The sequence below is a fragment of the Lepidothrix coronata genome, unplaced genomic scaffold (assembly GCF_001604755.1).
Source record: "Lepidothrix coronata isolate B3197 unplaced genomic scaffold, Lepidothrix_coronata-1.0 Scaffold252, whole genome shotgun sequence".
Classification (NCBI taxonomy): Eukaryota; Metazoa; Chordata; class Aves; order Passeriformes; family Pipridae; genus Lepidothrix; species Lepidothrix coronata.
In genome coordinates, this window is record NW_016690432.1 from 841672 (window position 1) to 861448 (window position 19777).

Below are 19777 nucleotides of genomic sequence, written 5' to 3' on the forward strand. Positions count from 1 at the left end.
ACCCGCACGATGCCATGGGTGGGGCAGGGACTCCCTCCGCACCCCACAGCTCTCGCCCTCCCGGGGGTCGGCATCGGGGAGCTTGGGGGTCTCCTCCTCCTCCTCCCGCGGGGGGCGGCCGCGGGCCCTGCCCAGTGTGGGCGGCCGGGCCCGGCTGCGCGTTGGCTGCGGGCGGCGCCGCCAGTGAGGCTGCGCTGAGGCTGCGGGGCCGGATGGCCGAGCCGCCCGCCCCGCGCACTCGGGCGGCGGCCGGCGGCGGGCGAGCACACCGGGCGAGCCCTCCCAGCCGGGAGAGCCAGCCCCGCGGCACCCGGCAGCGCCATGGTCTCATGGATCATCTCCAGGCTAGTGGTGTGAGTAGCTGCCTGCACAAGCTCGGCACCTGCGGCTTGTGCCCCGCGTGTCCGCGCGTGTGTGTGCGCGGTGTCCGCGCCGCCCGCCCCGCTCGCCCCTGCTGGGTTTACTGGGCTAAATTTAGCAGGTTGTTGTCGGGGCCAGGGCGCTCGGCTGCCCGGCGGGGGAGGCAGGTGGGTCAGGCGGGATTTTCCAGCGTGGGAAAACCACTGGATGGGTGGAGGGCAAAGCGCGGCCGCGCTGTGCCAGCGCAAGGTGACAGCGGAGAAGGAGGGTGGGTGGCATCGCCTGGCGCTCGGCACTGGACGGGCTCGGGGTCGGGAGGGGGAATGGAGCATCCGCGGGTGGGAAAACGGACGTGGATTTGGGCATCGGCGCTTTGTTAGCGGGCTCGGCGCGGCTGGGGGCTCGCGAGGGGGCGTGGGAGAGGCGGCCGCGGGGTCTCCCGGCCGCCGCCACCGCTTTCTTCCCTCTGTTTTGCAAAAGATATATCAAATATTCCTTTCCTCTTTGCAACCTGCCGCCCACCCTCTCAAAAGACGGTGTCGATTTCCCTTTAACCTGTCAGCCTGAGAGAAGAAGCGTGTGGGTCTTTGCACTCGTCCTACAGCTTTTCCGTGGATGGAAGTGCTCTAGGTGGAAATACATGGTAGCGATTCCCTGAAAATTCTTCCCAGGCAACAGGGGAAAAGGGACCAAGCTCGAGGTATATGTTCATCTGCTCAACCTGAGAAGAAGTTTATTGAGAAAAGGGCATTTTTGATGCCACTAGGAAAATTCTCGGGGAAGGGGGATTACAGGCTTAAGGTGGGGCAGCAGAATGGCTGATCTCCCTTCTGGAAATGTGGCAGGGCGAGGTTAGTACGCTGAATCAGATGAAACATTTGCCAGTTTTACGTGTTTCATGCCTATATCTGCAGACTCAGGAGATCATCTGTTGTGCTCTTAAGTTATTGTAGAGGGTCTGGGAGGGCCTGTCACTTTCTTTGTCTGAAAGAAACGTGCCATGATGTTGCACCATCAGCATAGTTCCAGCATTGAGAAAGCATTTTCAAGGTCTCTTTTGCCATATGAGATGAAACATCAAAAGGAAAACTCACCTTGATCTTAGCTAGCTCATTAAGACGTTGGGTGGCTGTCAGATATGGAGATTTTGGGGGCTCTAGAGTTGAATTTAGCTGCTGGAGGTCTGTCATCTGGATTCAGCTGCAGCTGTTGCTGGCCATTATTGGGCTTGCACTTCCTTCTGGGAAAGCGTGTTAAATATTTAAGATTTAATTTGAACAGTATAACTTGTGCAGATATCTCTGCCAGCAATGTGAGATATAGCATGTATTGTCCAAGGCAGCTTTTCTTTCTTCTCTACTAGACTAATTCTCACTTTGAAAAAACCCTGTCATTGTGTTACCCAGCTAATGCTCAAGAACAAAGAATGTCTACACAGAGATGATAGTTAACTTGTCTCAGCACATGCACATATACATGGGTCATTTCATCTAAGACACATGGACTGAGTGAAAATCTGATAGGGGCAGGACAGGGAGCAGTTGACCAGTCAAGTAATTACCTGACCACACAGTCCTGCTGTCTGAATAACGTGTCACAGCATGAAATCAGCTGTGTAGAGGGCAGTACCAATTATTTGTTATGCTACGATTTCAATAGCAAATAAGAATTTGAATACGCAGTGCAAATATTAATAATTTAGTAACCAGAATAATAATTTAAAAAGAATTTTGCAAGGAAACCTAGGGCAAGCCAAGCTTGGTCACCACTTTTGTTGCACTGCTTAGTATGCCTCCATACATCCAAGTATTTTGCATCAGGAAGTGATGATTTGTTATGATCCCAGCAAGAAACTTGGACTTCATAGAGTATTGCTTAAAATACCATTTGCTAGAGCTAACATTGCAAAGAAAAAGAGGAGAGTATAAATAATCTTACATTCCATAAGATGCTGGAAACCCCAGGCTGCCTGACATGGAAAAGCCCTCCAGTCTGATGCAGCACACCATGCAGATCTGTCTGTGGAAAGGTTACCTTACATTTTTGTCTTTCCAGCTCTCAGAACATTTTATTTCTAAAGGTATTTCTATTCATCTCTTCTACTGCCAAATGAAAAGGATGTTCACAGGAGACACTTTTAGATGAAGGCAAACAAGGACAGGCAGGTGGTTTAATTTCAGGTGATGAACGAGTTGATCCTGCATCCAAGGGGTATGTACATCCCAACACTGGCCAGACATACAGGCCAGGATACACCTGCAGCACAGCACAGACCTCCACCCATCCAGGTTAGTTTAGGTGGATCACTGACTCCTTAGTGTACAGTGGTCTGCAGATTAGGATCATGACAAAGATTTAATCTATGTAATCTGGTTTTCCACGTCTCATTATGAATCACTAGTTGATCCATCAGTACAGATAGCTGTGCTTTCAGTAGAATGGCCAACTGCTTGTGCTTTTTCTCCCCTGCTTTTGTCTATTTAGTTGTTTTTTTCATTAAATCTTGTTAGCTGATAAGGATTATGAGGAAAGTGCTGTGGTGTGGTTTAGTCACACTGTGAATATTGCTTTGTGCTCTTATGACTTCTGCTGATCTCCACAGGGGTTATGTCTGATATGACTCAGCTAACAGAAAGGGCTTTAAAAGAAAAGGCAAACCTTTGCTTTGGGTCTTGGGTGCTTTGCTGCTTCTGTTGTCTCTAATTTGTTTTTTACTGACTCTGTCCTAGCAATTTCTATTTCTAAAATATTGCTGAATGAGAGGAGCCTGTGAGCACTTCTCACCCATTTCAGTGGGAAGTCAGGCAGTTTACTGCAAACCTCATTTCACCTTTAGTGTCTGGGCTTGGTATCCAGAGTGCTGGCTGGTTCTGTTCTGCCTGCAGAGTTGTGTGTTAGGAACCCCCAGAAGAAAAACCATAACTTCAGAGCAGCATCTTATACTGCCATAGCTGTGTGTTAAAGCTGAAGACTTTATTATGTTTAGGATCTGCAATAGGTACTGTACAAATGCAAAACAAAAAGATAATCTTGCCCCTGGATATCTTTTTCCTTTAAGAGCTCAGTTCTCATTGTGTTGTGGTCCCAGGTAGTTTTTTTTCACTGACCTCAGTGAGAACAAAATTGGAATTTTTTTTCCTCACGGTAATGGCTCACAGGCGACTTTTCCACCAAGGGGGGTCTACGATTACTGTAATTGCAATTGTTGCATCTTGGAGTTACTTTTTCCTGTGTCTCTCACAATAACTGGAATAGGATAACATCATTACTTGTGGATTAGTTACAGCCCCTTTTTTATTCATCATCTCTGAGTACATCTCAAAGGACATCCTGGAACACCTGTATCTTGGTTTCCTCATCTGTGGAGTGTAATGAACTGTGCTGAATTTATCTTCCCTGAGACCGACCAGAAGGGACGAGTGGCGTGTCCTACCATCTGCACTTTATTGTTATTCATTTCAAAGGAGGTTCTATTTGCTTCAAATAGTGGAGGCCTCTCTAGGAGAAGGGTTTGGGATCTGTCTTCATTATTACTGTCCAGTTCAGTTACAGTGCACAGCACTGGCAATCCTGGGTGGTTACTGGTCTGCTCTACGTTTTGGCTGTTGTCTGCAGGCATTTTGGAGTTTAAAGTGGTATATGTAAATATAGCCTGTTGTATTGGCGTGGAAATCCTGTCCTTTCTCAGAAACATGGAACTTGGTTTTTTGTGCTTGGGATCATGCAAAACAGAAATATAAGTTTTGACTGAGATTCTGAAAGTCAGGCACATCACACTGCTTGTTGAAAGCCTTCTGGAACATGTGGCAGAGGAAGGAGATGTCAGTAGGAATGAGGCTGGATCAGACAGATCATCAATGATTGAGATGGTACTGTGTTACTTAAACACTTGAATTCCTGCTGTGAGAAGCTTAGAAGTGCATAGTAACTTACTATGAAATGGTTAAATATGTTCTTAATGATGAAACCCCACAGCCTTAATTATGGTTTTTTCGCCTGCATTTGTTTCCTTTTAAATCAAAATATCAGTAATGGCCTGGTTGATCTCTTATGGTTTGATGTGAAAGAGGATGGCATCCTTTCTTCCGGCTGTCCCTGGAAGTAGGTAAGTCAGAACAAAATCAAAGAGAAACCAAAGAATTCTTTAAATTTATAAGTGAAATTCCCTTCCCTGCCACAATTTGTCAGCTTTCTCTTTCTTGGTTACTGTGATGCTGTTTTAGCAAGGGTGTGTGAGATTGACCACCCCCATCCTCAGCTGGTGTCAATCCATAGTGCTACTGAGTCAGACACAGATTTAATCTTTACATCAGTAAGGAATTTCCATTTTAGAGAAACTTAGCAGATCTTTCCTCCTCCTGCTTTTCATGTGTATGGGAAGCCTGAAGAAATTTATGAATGAAACAGAACCTGAAAAGTCGTATCATAGACATTATCTGATGGTAGGAAATGATAATTTGTGTCGTCTTTATGAGAGGCAAAGACAGGATCCACTCAAGCAGGCGAGGGCTGCCCTCATGAAAGCACAGCACAGCCCCGAGCTGTTGGTTATTGATATGTCAGCATTAGTGTTTCAATTGATATGTGTCATATATGTGAAAGTCCTTTCTTTACAAGCTGCTTTATTTATTTGGTGCTGGCAGGTAAGGTGAAGGATTGAGGTATTTGCTGCTCTGTAAAGGCCTCATAGCAGCAATGTAAAATTATCTGAAAATACAGCAAAGGACCCAAAGTGTGGCTTGAGCTCTTGGCTAAGGCTGTGGGACAAGTTTGCAGTAAACTCAGGTGCTCTGGAGCTGGGAAGTGTGAAGGGCAGACCACTTGCCATACCTGCAGAGTTTGCTACAAAACTTTACAAACAGTGATGTAACCCCTCCAAAACGTGCTGCAGCCTTGCACTGCTGCTGTCCTTCACGTGAAGAGCACGTGGTCTCTGTGGCTCCATCCACCACGTGCATCTCTGCTGCAGCCTCTGGCTCTGCTGAGGGGGCAGAACCTGTTGGTGACAGTAAGTGACAGAGCAGTGCCCAGCGCAGGTGCGACATTTGCCGTGCCCTTGGTGTGAAATGTGACCCTGTGATCACGCTGCAGGGGACAGCTCTGCCTCCTGCTCTGGCAGCCGTGACCCAGATTTTCCTGCCCAAGCACAGATGTGCTGGAAATGCTCCTGGCCCCAATGGGGGAGGTTTGCTTGTGTGCATATCACAGATCCTGCTGGTCCTGGTGTGGTAAGGAAGGACGTTGTACCAAACTGGAAGTCATGGAATATAGCCAAGGGGCTTGATCTTCACAGCTGCCTTAGTACAGTATTTTGCCCTTGTGGGACCCTTTCCATTCACTGTATTAAAGCACTTAGAAGGATTAATTTAGTGTTGGATCATCATAATGGTTTTTATTGCCATTGTACTGGTAAGTGCACTGCGGCACAGGGAGATCAAGTGATGTGTCCAATATTCCACAGAAAATCTGTGGCAACAAGGTAATATATTTCCTCCAGGCTCCTTAGTCAATAAATTAATAAAAGGGAGTCTGATGAAGGGAATTTGGAAACGTGTTTGTGATTCTTTTTATGGATTTGTGACGGGTGTGAGAGGGATAGAGCAAACCTACAGACTTAAACACATGCTGCCTGAAGCAGTTAAACAACCAAAGGCTGAAGTATTTTGAATGATCACCTATTCCCTTCCAGATCCTCTGTGTCACAGACAGTAGGATACAACAGCCAGACTGCCTAATTCAGGTGACTAAGTCAGGCATCACACTGCCCAAAATTGGTTTCCTGGTCCCAGCAGCGAGATTTATATCCAAGGTACTCAATCTGTGGTGCACAGATGACTGGCAGTCCACAAAACATCAAACAGTCCATGGAAATGTTTCAGCTCTGAAACAGAAACCCTTATACAGGCAATTATGTACTGACTGATGTAAAGAGAAGACACAATTTTTTACTTTATTTTTTTAGTTACTAGTTTTGTAATTATATCTACCGAATTGAAGTTTTGTAAAATATTAATATTTTGACATTTTACCAGTTCTGTGTGACTTATTATTCATCATCTCTCCTTAAGCAACAGTGCAAAAAGAGCTTTGAGTTCCTTTTAGAGGCTTGGGTGGTCCAGTGATTAGGAAAGGTTGAGAAACATTCTTCCATGTTCTTACTGCAATTGAGAGGGAAACTGGCATCTCCAAGGAGCTTCCATTAGAAGAGGCAGTGTGTTGCACAGAGAGCTGTTGGGTCAAGAGGAGATGCTTGGTACAGATGGGACAAAGGAGGGTGTACAATTGTGCCTCCTACTTGAGCAGTTGCTTCTGAGTACTGAGCACTGCATTCACCTTTCTGCTTCTGTGTTCTCAGCAGGCAGGGATGGTATCTTGGGAACTTTCAGGCTAATCATAAAGATGGATGAAGACCTGAGTGCTGCACAAGTACTGGCCAGTTTGGGTTGCTGTAAAACCTTTGTATGACAAAATTCCTTCTATGTCCTCATTAGGTAGCAAGGATCTGAGTCTAGAGTTCCTTCTGTTGACTTGTCCACTTGACTTGATCAGGGCCACTCAGATTTCAGGTAGGTCTTGTGAGGTGAAATGGCTAATGGAGGGATGCATCCATGTCATCGGGCTCTTTGCGAGCAAAACACTGATGTGGCAAAATCTCACTTAAATCACCTGTGTTGTTGAAGTTAATCATGTGCTGCTTTTTGCAGGGGAAGGTGCCACATACTTTTGTTATCACTGGTATGCTACTTAGATTGCAAACTCTGGGGAAGCAAGTCTCAGTATTTTTTATTTTACAGCACCTAGACGGTGGTTAGTCTCTAGTTGGTTCTCCTAAGTTCTTATTAATAGAAAAACAAATGCGGTCTGAATACATATCACTTTGCCTTCTGGGTGAATCATTTATGAGGCTGATGCTGTGCTCCTTCATAATACCTCTGTGACAGCATTACTGGTACAGAGTTCATACTCTTTTCTGGCATTTCACATGCATGTAGTAAAAGATTCCTGCCCTGAGGAGCTCCAAATCTAAACGGATGAAATACAGGCAAAACAGATGGTGAGCAGAGTGGTGAGAAGGAGCTAAAAGAAGTGACAAAATGAAAACTGTGTTTTATCTTCCCATGACTTGTGTGCTTTTGAAGAGAATATTCTGAGATAACAGGACACACCTGCTCATTCCACAGGCAGGACTTGGGAAGACACTCCAGACCTGGAATGCCATTCCAGAGCTAGAAACATGGGTGGTACTTTCCCAAACTTTGTACACAGAACCACTTCATCATTGGATATGAGCCTCGGAACAGGCGTAACTCCTTGGCAGAGTACCCTGCTTTTTGTTTCTTGTAGTCACATTTTGCAAGAGAAGGGGAGGACAGAGGACTTTTATTTGCTCTACGTGGTAAAGCAGCGACCTGCAGGCTGGTAAAAGCAGTACAGAGCCAGAAGAAGGGCAAGGATGGCACCGAAGAAGGAGAGAAGCTGGTTGTACAGTAAGTAGAAATGAAGAGCTGGGATTATGTTTCAGAAGGGATGCACATTTATATGGAGGCAGAGGATTAGGTGTCAAGTTGGAGATTTACTCTTGGCAGTGACAGGGGGACAGCTGGTGTCACACTTAGCAAAGGCTTGTTCCTTCAAATGCTACTTGCTGCGTCCCTTACTGCTAATGCACTAATTGTTAATAAATAAACATCCAGTTTCAAAGAAGGAATCAATCAATAGGTCAATAAAGCTGCAGTCTCTCTTTCCCCTTTTTCTCTTATGGAGCCCATGGTAATATTTTGGTTTCCAAAATGGCAGATTTTACAGGACAACAAAACCACTATTGAAGAACCTATTTGTGAGGAGCTACAAAGAATGCCCTTCATGTCTTGAATTTTGTGCCTTTTTGGATGGGTCCCAGGGATGCCAGAGCAATGTGTGTAGCCTGCCTGTGAGTCTACCAGGCAATGCAGTGCTATCAGCATCAACAAACAGTTGCAGCTCCTACACAAGAAACACTTCTATTGAGTTCATACTGCTGCTTCCTTTCATTCAGCTCAGTTGAGCTCATTTATTCTATTTCTTGCTTCCAGCTTCTAAGTAAGTGTTTATAGAGGAAAGCCAAAAACTGCCAGACATTTCTGGCCTCGTGTTTTGAAGGGAGGCTTATGACCCATAACCAACCTCATACAAGGAAAGGGCAGATTTTGTATGAGAACACCAAGAGCCTGGGTTCAGCGGTGGTGTAAATTCCCTGTGGGAAGAGGGCAAGTTATTTATTCTTTCTTAATTTGGTACCTGTAAAGTAGTCTCTGTCCATCTAAGCTACCAGTTCTGTTTTACATGTGATAGACCCTGATGTGGACATGAGGCACATTCTCTGGATCAGAATTGGAGGGGCAGGGTAAATATGAGTTTTGAACTGAAATTTGCAAGCGAAAGGTCAAAAATCCAGGGATGCTCTGGGATGTTTGTGGCAGAGCTCTCCTGACTGTCAGTCCCTGAGGAGCACTCATGATGGAGTGAAAGCAGGAATCTTGGGTGGCATTTCAAGGACACCCTTCCAGGGAGAATAAATGGGAAACACCTGATGAAGGCAAAGAGCAGGGCAATGATAGGAAGACGAGCTTCTCTGGTCATCACAATATTTCATGGTCACCTTTGTCTTGATGTCTTCAGCACCAGTGCTCTGACACTCGCTGTGAGCATTGGGGAGAGCAGCTCCCCCGGCCTGCAGGTCACAGCAAACAGCCCTAGTGATGAGGTTGCTGTTCTGCCTCAGGCAGTTCCCACAGGATTGCCCTGGGCCATGCTCTGCCTTAGGCTCTTCTGTGGATAAGCAGCTTGAGGTTCTTGAGCCTCATCCTGCTCATGGAAGGGTTCTGCTCATCCTGCTGTCTCTTCTGCTGGGGACTTGGGAGAACATGTTCTGTGCATGTCTAAACTTGGACCTGTGAGCCACCCATATTATGTGATCCACAAGAAACTATCCCCAGTGTTAAGTCAGCCTGAATAACACCATCTGGCTCCTAAAACCTACCTGCAGAATTCATGGTGACATGTGAAGGAGAGAGACGGATGCTGGAGCTGCCCTGAGGCTGAAAGGCTTTGGGTTTAGTCACATATTTCATGGGAGAAGATTGAGAGGTTAGACTGGAAAAGGAGCACAAGACAGGTGGTTCTACAGAAGTTGATGGTCAGTGTTTAGATTTCACTAAACATGTCCCTCTACAAAAAAGCCGTCTATCCTAGCTGGTGTTTTTTGCTGGAGCTCACAGCAGAGAGGCTGGGGCATGATGGACACAGGCACTGAATGAGACTTTCCCGCTAGCAGGTGATCTGTCTGGGTCTGAGTTGAAGCACATTGACAGGGTAGCTTGGAGGCTGCTTGCTTTTTCCCTGGTTTAATTGTACCTGTTTTGCAGCTGAACAAAGGACGCTGCTTTCCAGGTTTATTGTTTTCATTCTGCTTGTAAGGATTTCAGTCAAAGCAGAAGGATGTTGCTGTTTATAAAGAACATTAATAATTAAATTGAGATACTCCAGGGAATATACCCCATAAGGCTGGATTTGTTGAATTTAAGTAGATCATAATAATTTCCATGGCAACACACTCTGCTGTCCTATATACAGAAAGGGTCTTTCTCATAGGATCAGATGCGGAGGGGAAGCTGTTATTTAAAACATACCTTAAAAACCCAGACACTGAACTAAGAGTAAATGGTTTCCTGCATAAATGTTGTAGGAATTTTCTCATGCTTGTTACACTGTGCTCACCTCTTTTCATAGCTGTCAGAGTGCCATCAGTCAAACCAATCCCCTGCTGACTCTGATGATTTAGGGGGAAACTGAGGTCTAATGATCCTTTCTCAGGATATCATCTCATACATATATCCATACCTAGGGATATATATAGCCATAACTGTCATGAGTCTGTAACACAGACTGCTGTGGTCACCTGAACACTTAGAGATAATTGGGAAACCACACATTCACTTAGAAGATTTGGAGATTCTTTGATCTATCAGGAATTGCACCAAGTCTTTTTCTTTAGTCTAGCAATCAAATTTAAGTGTATCATTTTATGCACTCAAAAAAAGCCTTACAGGCACATGACCAGAGTTACAGAATCCTTGCGAAATGAAGTGTGATTATCCAAACAGAAAAGATGGAATTAAATAGAAAGCTTCTTGATGTAACCTTCTAACAAAAACCCCACAGTATATGAGGGGAAAAAAGTAAGTTCATCTCTGGAATAACCACAGCTTCTCTGTTTTGCCCATAGAAATAGGCTAAGTGGTCATTGCCCAATTTTAATGAGAACTGCCACAAAAATTCCAAGTCCTGGCTTGTGGTAAACCTGAAGGATCAAGGCTGGATATTTTGGAGGCAGACTGAATAAAGAGCTGAAAAATGCTGGTTCAGTGCAAACCTCGGTTGTTTTCTCATCCCTAAGGCAATACTCAGGCTACAAGTTGTGTCAGCTGGTGCAGCTCTGCTGAAGTCAGTGAGCAGTGTAAATCCACCCAGGTCGGAATCCCAAGGCTGTGTTTGTAGCTTGGAGTGGTGAGGGCCTTGTAGAGTGTGCCAGCTGGATCCTAGAAAATTGAATATTACAGGACAGAAGTTGGCTTGTTCAGTGGAGGACTTCTGTCCTTTATGAGCTTCAAGTTAAACTGCCTTTTGAGTGTTGACAGATTGAGGATAGAGGGCTCCTAAAATCACGATTCTGTCAGGACAGTTACTTAATCCTTTTATTTTAATATTGGAATTTCATCACTAGATAGGAGTAGGGGTTTACCTGCACTGTAGCAGCCAAAGCCAGTTGGGTTGTCCCAAAGCCTCTAACCAAGACACCTCTAAGCTCAGCTCTGGAGTTCTGCTGAGCTTCACTCTCCAGCTTTTCTCTACCAACTGTTAATACCCACTGAAAGCTGAGGATGGAGAGCATGACCATCTCATATTTAAATTCAGTCTGAAGAATCCTAATGCCTTATTGCACCCTACCATGTGTTTTTAAAGCTACTTTAATCATATCAGACAGGTAGAAACTGTAATGTCTCATGCTTTGTGCATGTGCCCTTATGTGAAGCTCTGTTATAGAGGGTGCTGGCTAACCATGGCCTGCTCTTAGCTTGCATCCCTGGTCCTGGCTATCTTAAATCAGTGCTGCTTTGCAGCCTTTCCAGACCTGGGTATCCCAAGGGCTCACTGACAGCCATTTCCAGGGCCCGAGGGGATGTGACAGATGTGATTGATGATGCAGACCCTGTGCATGTTTCCACAGATTATTCCTAGATCTCTGCAGAATGAGCAGAGCTGTCTGAGAGACTGAACAGCCAGTGAAAGATCTTGCCTGCTGTCCATGAGGCAGGACATGCATTTTAAGTATATAAATACTATGCTAGATTTTACATGGTACTTGAAAGTGAACCACTTTGCTTTCTGTGTAGCTTGTGGTAATTCATAGTTAATCTCATGTAAACCCATTCTGTAAAACCACCATCCCACCCCCCACCCCCAAGGCTTTACTTATAAATTAGATATTTTTTTCCTCTTTGATATACTGTGTCCTGAGGTTTTTGCCCTCAGATGTGCAATAAAACCACTGGAATAGCTCAGCATTCTTTTTCAATTATTATTCTGCTGAGGTTTGCAGATACTTGGCTGTAACAAATCAAGTCCCTATTCAAACAGTATTATAATTTAGGTATATTCTTGAAACCAAGAAAACTCACTCTGGGCAGTCAGTCCATAAATGGCTGAAGTCTGTGTAGACTCAGTTCTTCAGACACATTTTATACAGCTGTGTGTTGTGTTTGATGCAGTTTAACCATTTAATTTCAGAATAGTGATGCTTTGTTTCTGAGAATGGCACTTGCAACACTGTCATCCTTCCATGTGAATCTTCTTGCCTGGGAAGGAGAACAAGCACTGGACTGTGGCATTTAAACCAGCAGTATTAATGAATAAGAAATGATGGAAAAGCATACATAAGCTAGCAGGCAGTGTGGGCGTTCCCACAAAAAGTACAAGCTGCCTTCTCAAGCAGCTGCTTGCTTAGAAATCTCTGTACTGGTCCTAGAAGCATTGGCTGTCTTCCCCTTTGCTTTCCTCTCAAGTTATTTCTATGAGGTCTCCATCTGGCTCCTGAGCCTCAGTTTATATTTTATTTTATATTTTAAGTAGCTGCAAGGTGTATGTGTGAGAGAGAAGGTGAGAACGGAAAAGAGGTGAAGTCACTAAGCCAAAAGAAAGGGGAGAGGCAAAGCCTTTACAGTCTGGAATTGTGCAATGCACGGGCTTTTTATCCAAGCCTGAAACGAAGTGGTATTCCTCATGGTGTAGGAATGGAGCTGTGCCTGTGTCAGGCTTTGATCTGAACACATTTGTGTTTGGGGAAATGCAGAATAGAAGAGAGTGGCATGGCTTATCCCTTTTTCTCTGTAATGCTCTCAGCCAAAGCCTGAAATTCAGAGAGATGTGAGAAGTCTGGGAGAGATCAAAATTGAATGCAAATGGGAACATGGCATCTTCTGACAGGAGGAGGATTGACTATCTGGGTAGCAATACTGCTGTCTGGAGGCATTAAAAATAACTGAGTCAAACACCTTCATTTCTTCACCAAATTGTGAAACTGGATTTTAAATCCCAACTTTTATAATACGTGCATATATTGCATATATCTGTGGGCATCAGATTCTTTGATCTGTACTCTGAACCTGCGAGGTTGTTTGTGTGCTCTTTTCTGAGAAGCCATTGTCTGATACTTTATTCTGAACGGAGATGCTCCCCAAATAGCTTCCAAGAAATCACCTGATGAGATTAAATGAACAAATGTGGGGATTGGTAGTCCTGCCTTGCTAAGCTGTGCTCCCAGTGAGATCGTCTGGGTGTAATGTGGAGGTGGGAAAGGCTGGCACAGAAGCAGAGCCTGGAAACTGCGACTTCTCCCTCCAGCTCTCGCACTGGCTCTGCCTGGGCTCGGACCAAGCTGCTATTTGCAGTGAAAACCATTTAGTTGCCAGCATGGTCAATGGAACCTGTAGATACATGCCATCTCAGGTTTCTCTAGAGATTTTTACCCTAAGAATGTCTCTGTCCCAAACCTATAATCTCCAGATGTCATTGTGAAGCTCTCAGTGTGAAGCGCTGTGAGATGTTTCAGTAATATCCCTCTCCTCCCTCTTCAGTCCCTCCTGCACTTTAGGTAATAGCTGGTTGTTAAAAACTGTAATGCAGGTGAATAGTAGTTGTACTATGAAAATTGGTGGAAGTGGAAAAAAATCCCTTCCCCTGTCTTATCTTTAGTTAAAGACCCAAACTTCACTTACTAGGACGCTACAGGGGCTGAAATTTAGAGTATTTGGTGTAACAGGAAAGTGTTTAACCTGTTAAGCTTCAGGGAGAAGCTATGGTAAGATTGGAAAATAGCAGATGTTGGAAAAGGAAATGAATGTTGGTCAAGAAATACAAAACCTGGGGATACTTAGTGAGATAAAATTATTTGGGAGGAACAGAGAAGGAATTGTCTTTTTGTAGCAGAATATATTCAGTTGTGGGATGAATCATTATGTAGGAAAGTTAAATAGATGTAAAGAGACTCCAAAGTTCAGAACAGAAGCCTTGCATTTTAAGAAACATCCCAGAGTGGCTAAGGAAATGTGTCTAAATTCCAGTATTTCTGTCTTGAAATGTACACTTGTACATATATCTTCTTTGTTGAGCAAAACCAAAGGTATTTTAGAATGCTCTGTACAAATTGCACGAGTTATATCTGTCACATGCACCTGCAAAGTGAATTGCAAGTCAGAAATGTTTTAACTTGGGCTGTGGTTCTGGGCAATATGCAAGTGTTACTCAGGGAATGGCATGAATTTTGGAGGCTGTGCAACTGCATCTCCTCCTGGGAGTATGTTGGTCCACCCACACTGTGTGCTGGTATGGTCTGAGCCAGAAACAGCAATATCCTTCCCAACCCCAGCAAGTTAAAGGCACAACAGATGCAGCTGTTGTGTGTCAGCGGTGCATGATGAATGTCCAGCCAGGGGAATGCTCAGCTGGGCCCACGAGGATCCAAAATGTACAATGGGGATCTGAGAACTCAACTGTTTCTCAAAGGCCTGGAGAGAAGTAATCGAGGATGGTACAACTTACAGAGGTCCTGGTGTTTCTGTGCTTAGGGTCCTGCTATGCACTCAGTTATGGTCCTGAAAAGCCTCTGGGAATTAGAAGGTCAGAGAAATTAAAGCGTCCTGAACCCTGGAGGGTGTAGTTGTCCTGTTACTAACATAGATCAACCCTTTGAAAGTGCTGAATGTAACACTTCTGATGATCAATTCCATTTAATCTTTCTTCATTTAACCTGCAAATAGAATTCACCAACTTCTAAAGGATGAATTTAGGGGCTCTGATGGAGATTGTCATTTAAGAAAGCCCTTTAAATCAATTTTAGCTTGATCAAGGCTTTGCTGGACGTTGTAGCCTCTGATCCTTTTAAAAATGTTTATAGCATGACTATTAGCCATGTATGGGTAATTTACTTTCCCTATGAGGTTCCCAGCCCCAGCAGAAGAAAGGAGGTGTCATCTCCAGATATGTACCGTGGGTTATGGTGTTTGGCATGGAAGTAACTAGTGGCTTTATGTAAGAAAAGATCATGCGAGAGCATTACCATAAAACCATTATAATTAAACTGCACACTTAATGACACAAAGCCTTACCCTGTGAGTATGTGGCTGTAGAGATAAGGGAAATCCAGTTGTTCTTCTAGCTCCCCCACAATGGCTGAGCAAGAGACTCAAAGCAGTGTTTGTAAATATTCATTTCATCTCCTTACCCCTTGTTTTGAAGCTCTTTGGTAACAGCAACCCAGTCTGTGTTAAATCACAGAGTTAAACCAGTGTGGTGCTTCCCTTAGCAGCCAAGTTTGGTATTCCCCAGCTTATCTCTTTGGGGACAGCACCACTTGCAAAGGAAAGGGGGTGATGTGGCTGAGCAAGAAGGTTCTCTAAGCAGCAAGGGTCTCCTCATCATTTGGGGAGTGGGTCCCTTGTGCTTCTGTACTTCTCATGATATGCATGGCGCAGTGTTGTTGTTCTCCAGATCTTGACACAGAATTGGTTCAATAAGAGGGTTATCCAGCAGGCTGAGGAAAGTGGTTGTTCCCCTCTGCTTGGAAAGTGTGAGGGAGTGTCTGTCTGGAGCAGTGTGTCCCATTTGGGTGTCCCTAGTATGAAGGCGGCACTGGCCAAGTGCAGTGAATCCAGTGGAAGAGAACTGGAGCACATGGTGCTCCAGGAGAGGTGAGTGGGATGTTTGTTCAGCCTGAACAAGAGATGGTGAAGGGGAAGTGTCATTGCTGTCTTCAAAAATGTGGTGGGTTGGTACAGAGAACACAGAGCCAGGCTTTTTGTGGAGGCACAAGCAAAACGGTGAGAGGCAATGGAAACAAGCTGCAGCAAAGAAAATTTTGTTTAAATGTAAAAAAATTCTCCAAAGGGGGTGAGCAAACACTGGAACAGGAGTCCAGAGATGGAGATACTGAAAATTTGACTGGGCAGGGCCTGTACCAACCTGATAGAAACTCAGAGTTAGTCCTGTTTTGACTTAAAGACTTGTAGAGACCACTTCCTACCAAAATTACTGTGATTCCAGTCTAAAGGACATATTTGTATTTCTTACAGTACATTCACTGGACAGTTTCCAGTAGCACACTAAGTGATACCTGTCATGTAGGTTTTGCTCTTCTCAGATGGGAGAGTGTGGGGAAGAAAGGTGTTTACAGTGGTTTGGTTTAGTGTTGATGGGCTTTTTAAATATCTCACCTGCTGCTCGTTGATATGGGAGAAAATGGGCTCACAATTTATGTTTGGCAGGGGGTCAGTGCTGCTGCTTAGTTACCAGGTGAGTCTGTTCCTCCAGAGTCAACCCTGGAGGAAGTGCTCTTACTCTCTACTGAGCACTATCGATGAAGTTCCTTGGAAGTCCAGAAGCCACAGTGCTGGCTGTCCCCTGTGTCCTTCAGGAGAACTCCAGGAGGTTCAGTAGGTATTTTAACGTGGTGACCATCATGGGTGAGTATGTGAAGGAGCAAGATATGGAACAAGAGTAAGCAGGCTGCCACTCCTAGTCATGTTGGTGTGCTTTTCCTTTCGTGTGTGAGCCCTAGTCCACTGTCTGCCCATGCATCCCATAATGAGTCTCACAGCCCTGTAGGTACTAAGCACCCCCAGTCTGTGAAGTGCTCTAGAAAGCCTCTCCCATTAACCTGTCGTGATCGGTGTCACTCTCACAGGACTGATGCTGTCCTGGAACAGCCCTAAGAGGTGACTGGTCAGTGTATTGTTCAGGCTCCCCTACCTGCTGTTTTGTACCACTTATCCTAACACTATGGTTTAGGATTAGCCACTAAATGGTCATTTTTCTTTTAATTAATTTTAATTAGAGACAAATAATTTTACTGTAGTTGAAGCTGAATTCCAAGGTGTAGCCAGCAGCTCTGACTGATTATTCATTAGTGATCCATGGCTTCAGTACAGAGGCTTGTTTCCCTCTGATTTCCTCTCCTTCATATCTGGGTTAGACTGGGGGCTGGTCTGTATCAGTTTAGCTCCAGCTGGAGATCTCTCCCTCCGTGTTTATCTCAGTTGCACCATGCATTTCATTACAATGCTGTTATTAGCCGTATAAAATGGAGGGATTAAAAAAGATGAATGAAATGAGAAAAGACTCTGGAGGAAAGAACTCTATTAAATTCACACTAGAAATCCTTGTCAAATGCATGTGGGAAAAGACTAGAAGTCTTTCTTTTTCAAGCTGTGTGACAGTGTCTCATTTTCCTTCCTTTAGAAAAAAAAATTTAAAAATTATGCAAGTCCTAGTAAAAAAGCAGGTGCCCAGCCCCTCCCTGAAATGTTTATAGCACCCAGAAGAAATACCAATCTGTGTCTGTAGGCCAGAAAGAGAAGCGTGGTTTGCATGGCCCGTGAACTCCCGGCAATGTCACAGCTGTTATATTTAGCATGTGGCATTCTGACACTCCTGCTAACCACAGCATGAGGATGGGCTGAATATTCTGAAATTACCTGTAGAATCATCTTACCCTAGTTTTTCTACACTCTTGCTTTAAAACTGGAGTTGAAAACTGGGCACAGTTCACGTTCCTGACATGATCTTCCCGTGTCATTGTAATATGTCTCACTTTCTTGTAATTTAAAATAGACACAAAACTCTGTGAAGTAGAAATAATCAGAAATCAGTAGTAGTGCCATCAGCTTTGGTATTAAAGACAATAATATTTTTACTTTGAAATGTGTTATCAAAATGAGAAGAAATGTTTTAAACATGGATGTGGGGGTTTGTTTGTTTACTTAAATAGGAGGTAGATATTAGCTCTGGAACATAGAGCTTACAACTGAGTTGGGTCCCACACGTTTCAGTGTGATTGGTTTCTCCAAATATTTGGTCTTCTGGTTTTTCTGGTTAATGTCCTGGAGTCCTCAGAGATGTAAGCAAGTCAGTTCCTGATGGAAGGAGTTACGCTGTTTATTGTTAAGTTGCCAGCATCCACCATATCCACCGTACTAGTGGAAGGTGTTCCTGCCCATGGCAGGGGGTTGGAACAAGATAATTGTTAAGGTCCCTTCCATTCTGTGACTCTGTGGTATTTACAGAAATGCCCAGACAGTAAGATTTTCTCCTCAGGCTGTTTTGCACCAAGCTGGCCATGACTGTGCCTGATAGCTGTTCCTGTGCTGAACTGCTTTCCTTGGCTAGTGTAGAGATCTGCCTGGGGTTTCTGTCCTCCTCCAAGAGCTTGTGGAGATTCCCAAAGCCTACTGCTACTTGGAGCAGCCTTGGGACTACTAGATTTGTTTTAGTGGATCGAATCATTTGACATCCATGGGTAGTCAACATTTTTCATGGCTTTAGATGAATATTTGGGCCAAAGACGTCTTCTGGTTTGATTTTCAAATTACACTGGTGAGCTGAAATATTCCTTGCATTTAGTTGAGAACTTCTAGTAATATTCTGTCCCGGGGAAGCTGAGGTAACAATACTCTAAGGAAGTTATGTTGCAGTTGATTTGGATGGGTTATAGTTTAATTTAATTTTTTATTCCTGTTTTCTATCCCATGAGTACACCACTGAAAGTCTAAACCTGTCTTTCAGTGAGGGGTTGACAAACAGGAGCTTTAGTGTTTCTCACCACTTCCTCAGACATCAAACCACTTACGGTTTGATGGTGGAAGTCTTCCATAACCTGAACTGAGTTTTTGGATATACAGAATATAGTAGGATTATGCTCTAAATTCAGATTTCTCTATGTGGTTACGCTTCCTAAAAGGTGATTCATAGTATCAGTCAAAATAATTCCAGAATAATACTTGCAGCATGATGGGGTATTGTATGAAAATAATACAGAGCTTCTTTGTTGATATGCAGTCCATGTTTCATACCTTTTTTAGCCTAGAAATTCATTTGGTTAGGTTATAAGTCTCTTTCTGTTCCTTTTCATATCATGAGCCTACCATAAATCTGTAGGCTAACTCACAATGCAGATTTTAGACCATCTGTCATTTCTGGAATATGTCAGTGCTGCTAAAAAAGCTTTTTCCCACATAAACATCCCCCTCTCCAGAGTCAGGAAAGGCAGCCTTTCCCATCTAAAACATACCATTTAGTTTTCAAATTGCCATTTATTTGGCTTGGGAAAAGGCAGAGCTCTCGAAGCAGGAACCACAGGTCAGTACTGGATAGGGAAACCATCGGGGCTCACAGGTGCTGAGCCCTGGCTCTTTGGAGCAGCGAAGCCGGGTGCAGATCTGACCCGGTCACACAGCAGAGAGTGTTTTCTTGTCTAGAAGGCACAGATTTTACTGCCCTCAGTATCACACTTTGATGAATTATTTCTCCGTCCCCGGAAGGGCCCGTGCCAGCGCTGGGAGAAGGCTCAGAGCCGCGGGCTGCTTTCTCCTGCCGTGCTGCTGAGCTGGAGCACCGAGAGGGGAGGAGCAGCGACAGGGCAAATGCCTCCGGGGAGGCCCACGAAACACTATCTCTTGCAGGCAGCTGCTCGGAGCCTCGGGCGTGTGCCAGGCACAGCGTTCCTGTCAAACACAGCTTCTCTCCATGGGTCCGGGCCCCACACCAGCCCTGCACGCCCTCCACGCAGACCCGCTTTAAAACATTGCCTCGGTGACAGACACATTCCCCTCGTTCGGCAGCGCTCTGGGCCTGGCAGCCCCACTGAAGGCAGCGTGAAGTAGAACAGACCGGCTTAGTAAGCCTCTACCTGCGATGAATTTGCTTCCTAAAATAGCTGCAGAGCCGTGGGGTATTTTTATAGCAGCTACACAGGCCTTTTGTGTCCTGAAGGACTGTAAAGAAAACTTTGAAGCTTTGGCTTGTGCGTAAACTGATGCAGTTCTGCCTG

General features: G+C 44.6%; 1 protein-coding gene across 9 annotated transcripts in view; it reads left to right on the forward strand.

The window, feature by feature from the left end:
* Window positions 1-233: 233 nt before the first annotated feature.
* REEP1 (receptor accessory protein 1) overlaps window positions 234-19777 on the forward strand; it is a 68980-nt gene continuing 49436 nt past the window's right edge. For 8 of the 9 annotated variants that reach the window (XM_017835239.1, XM_017835238.1, XM_017835243.1 and 5 more), the window contains exon 1: window positions 250-353. In XM_017835239.1, the coding sequence (XP_017690728.1) occupies window positions 322-353 (32 nt within the window). In that variant the 5' untranslated portion in view covers window positions 250-321. Of the gene's footprint in view, window positions 354-19777 lie in introns of all 9 variants that reach the window. The other variant, XM_017835240.1, reaches the window with a different exon arrangement.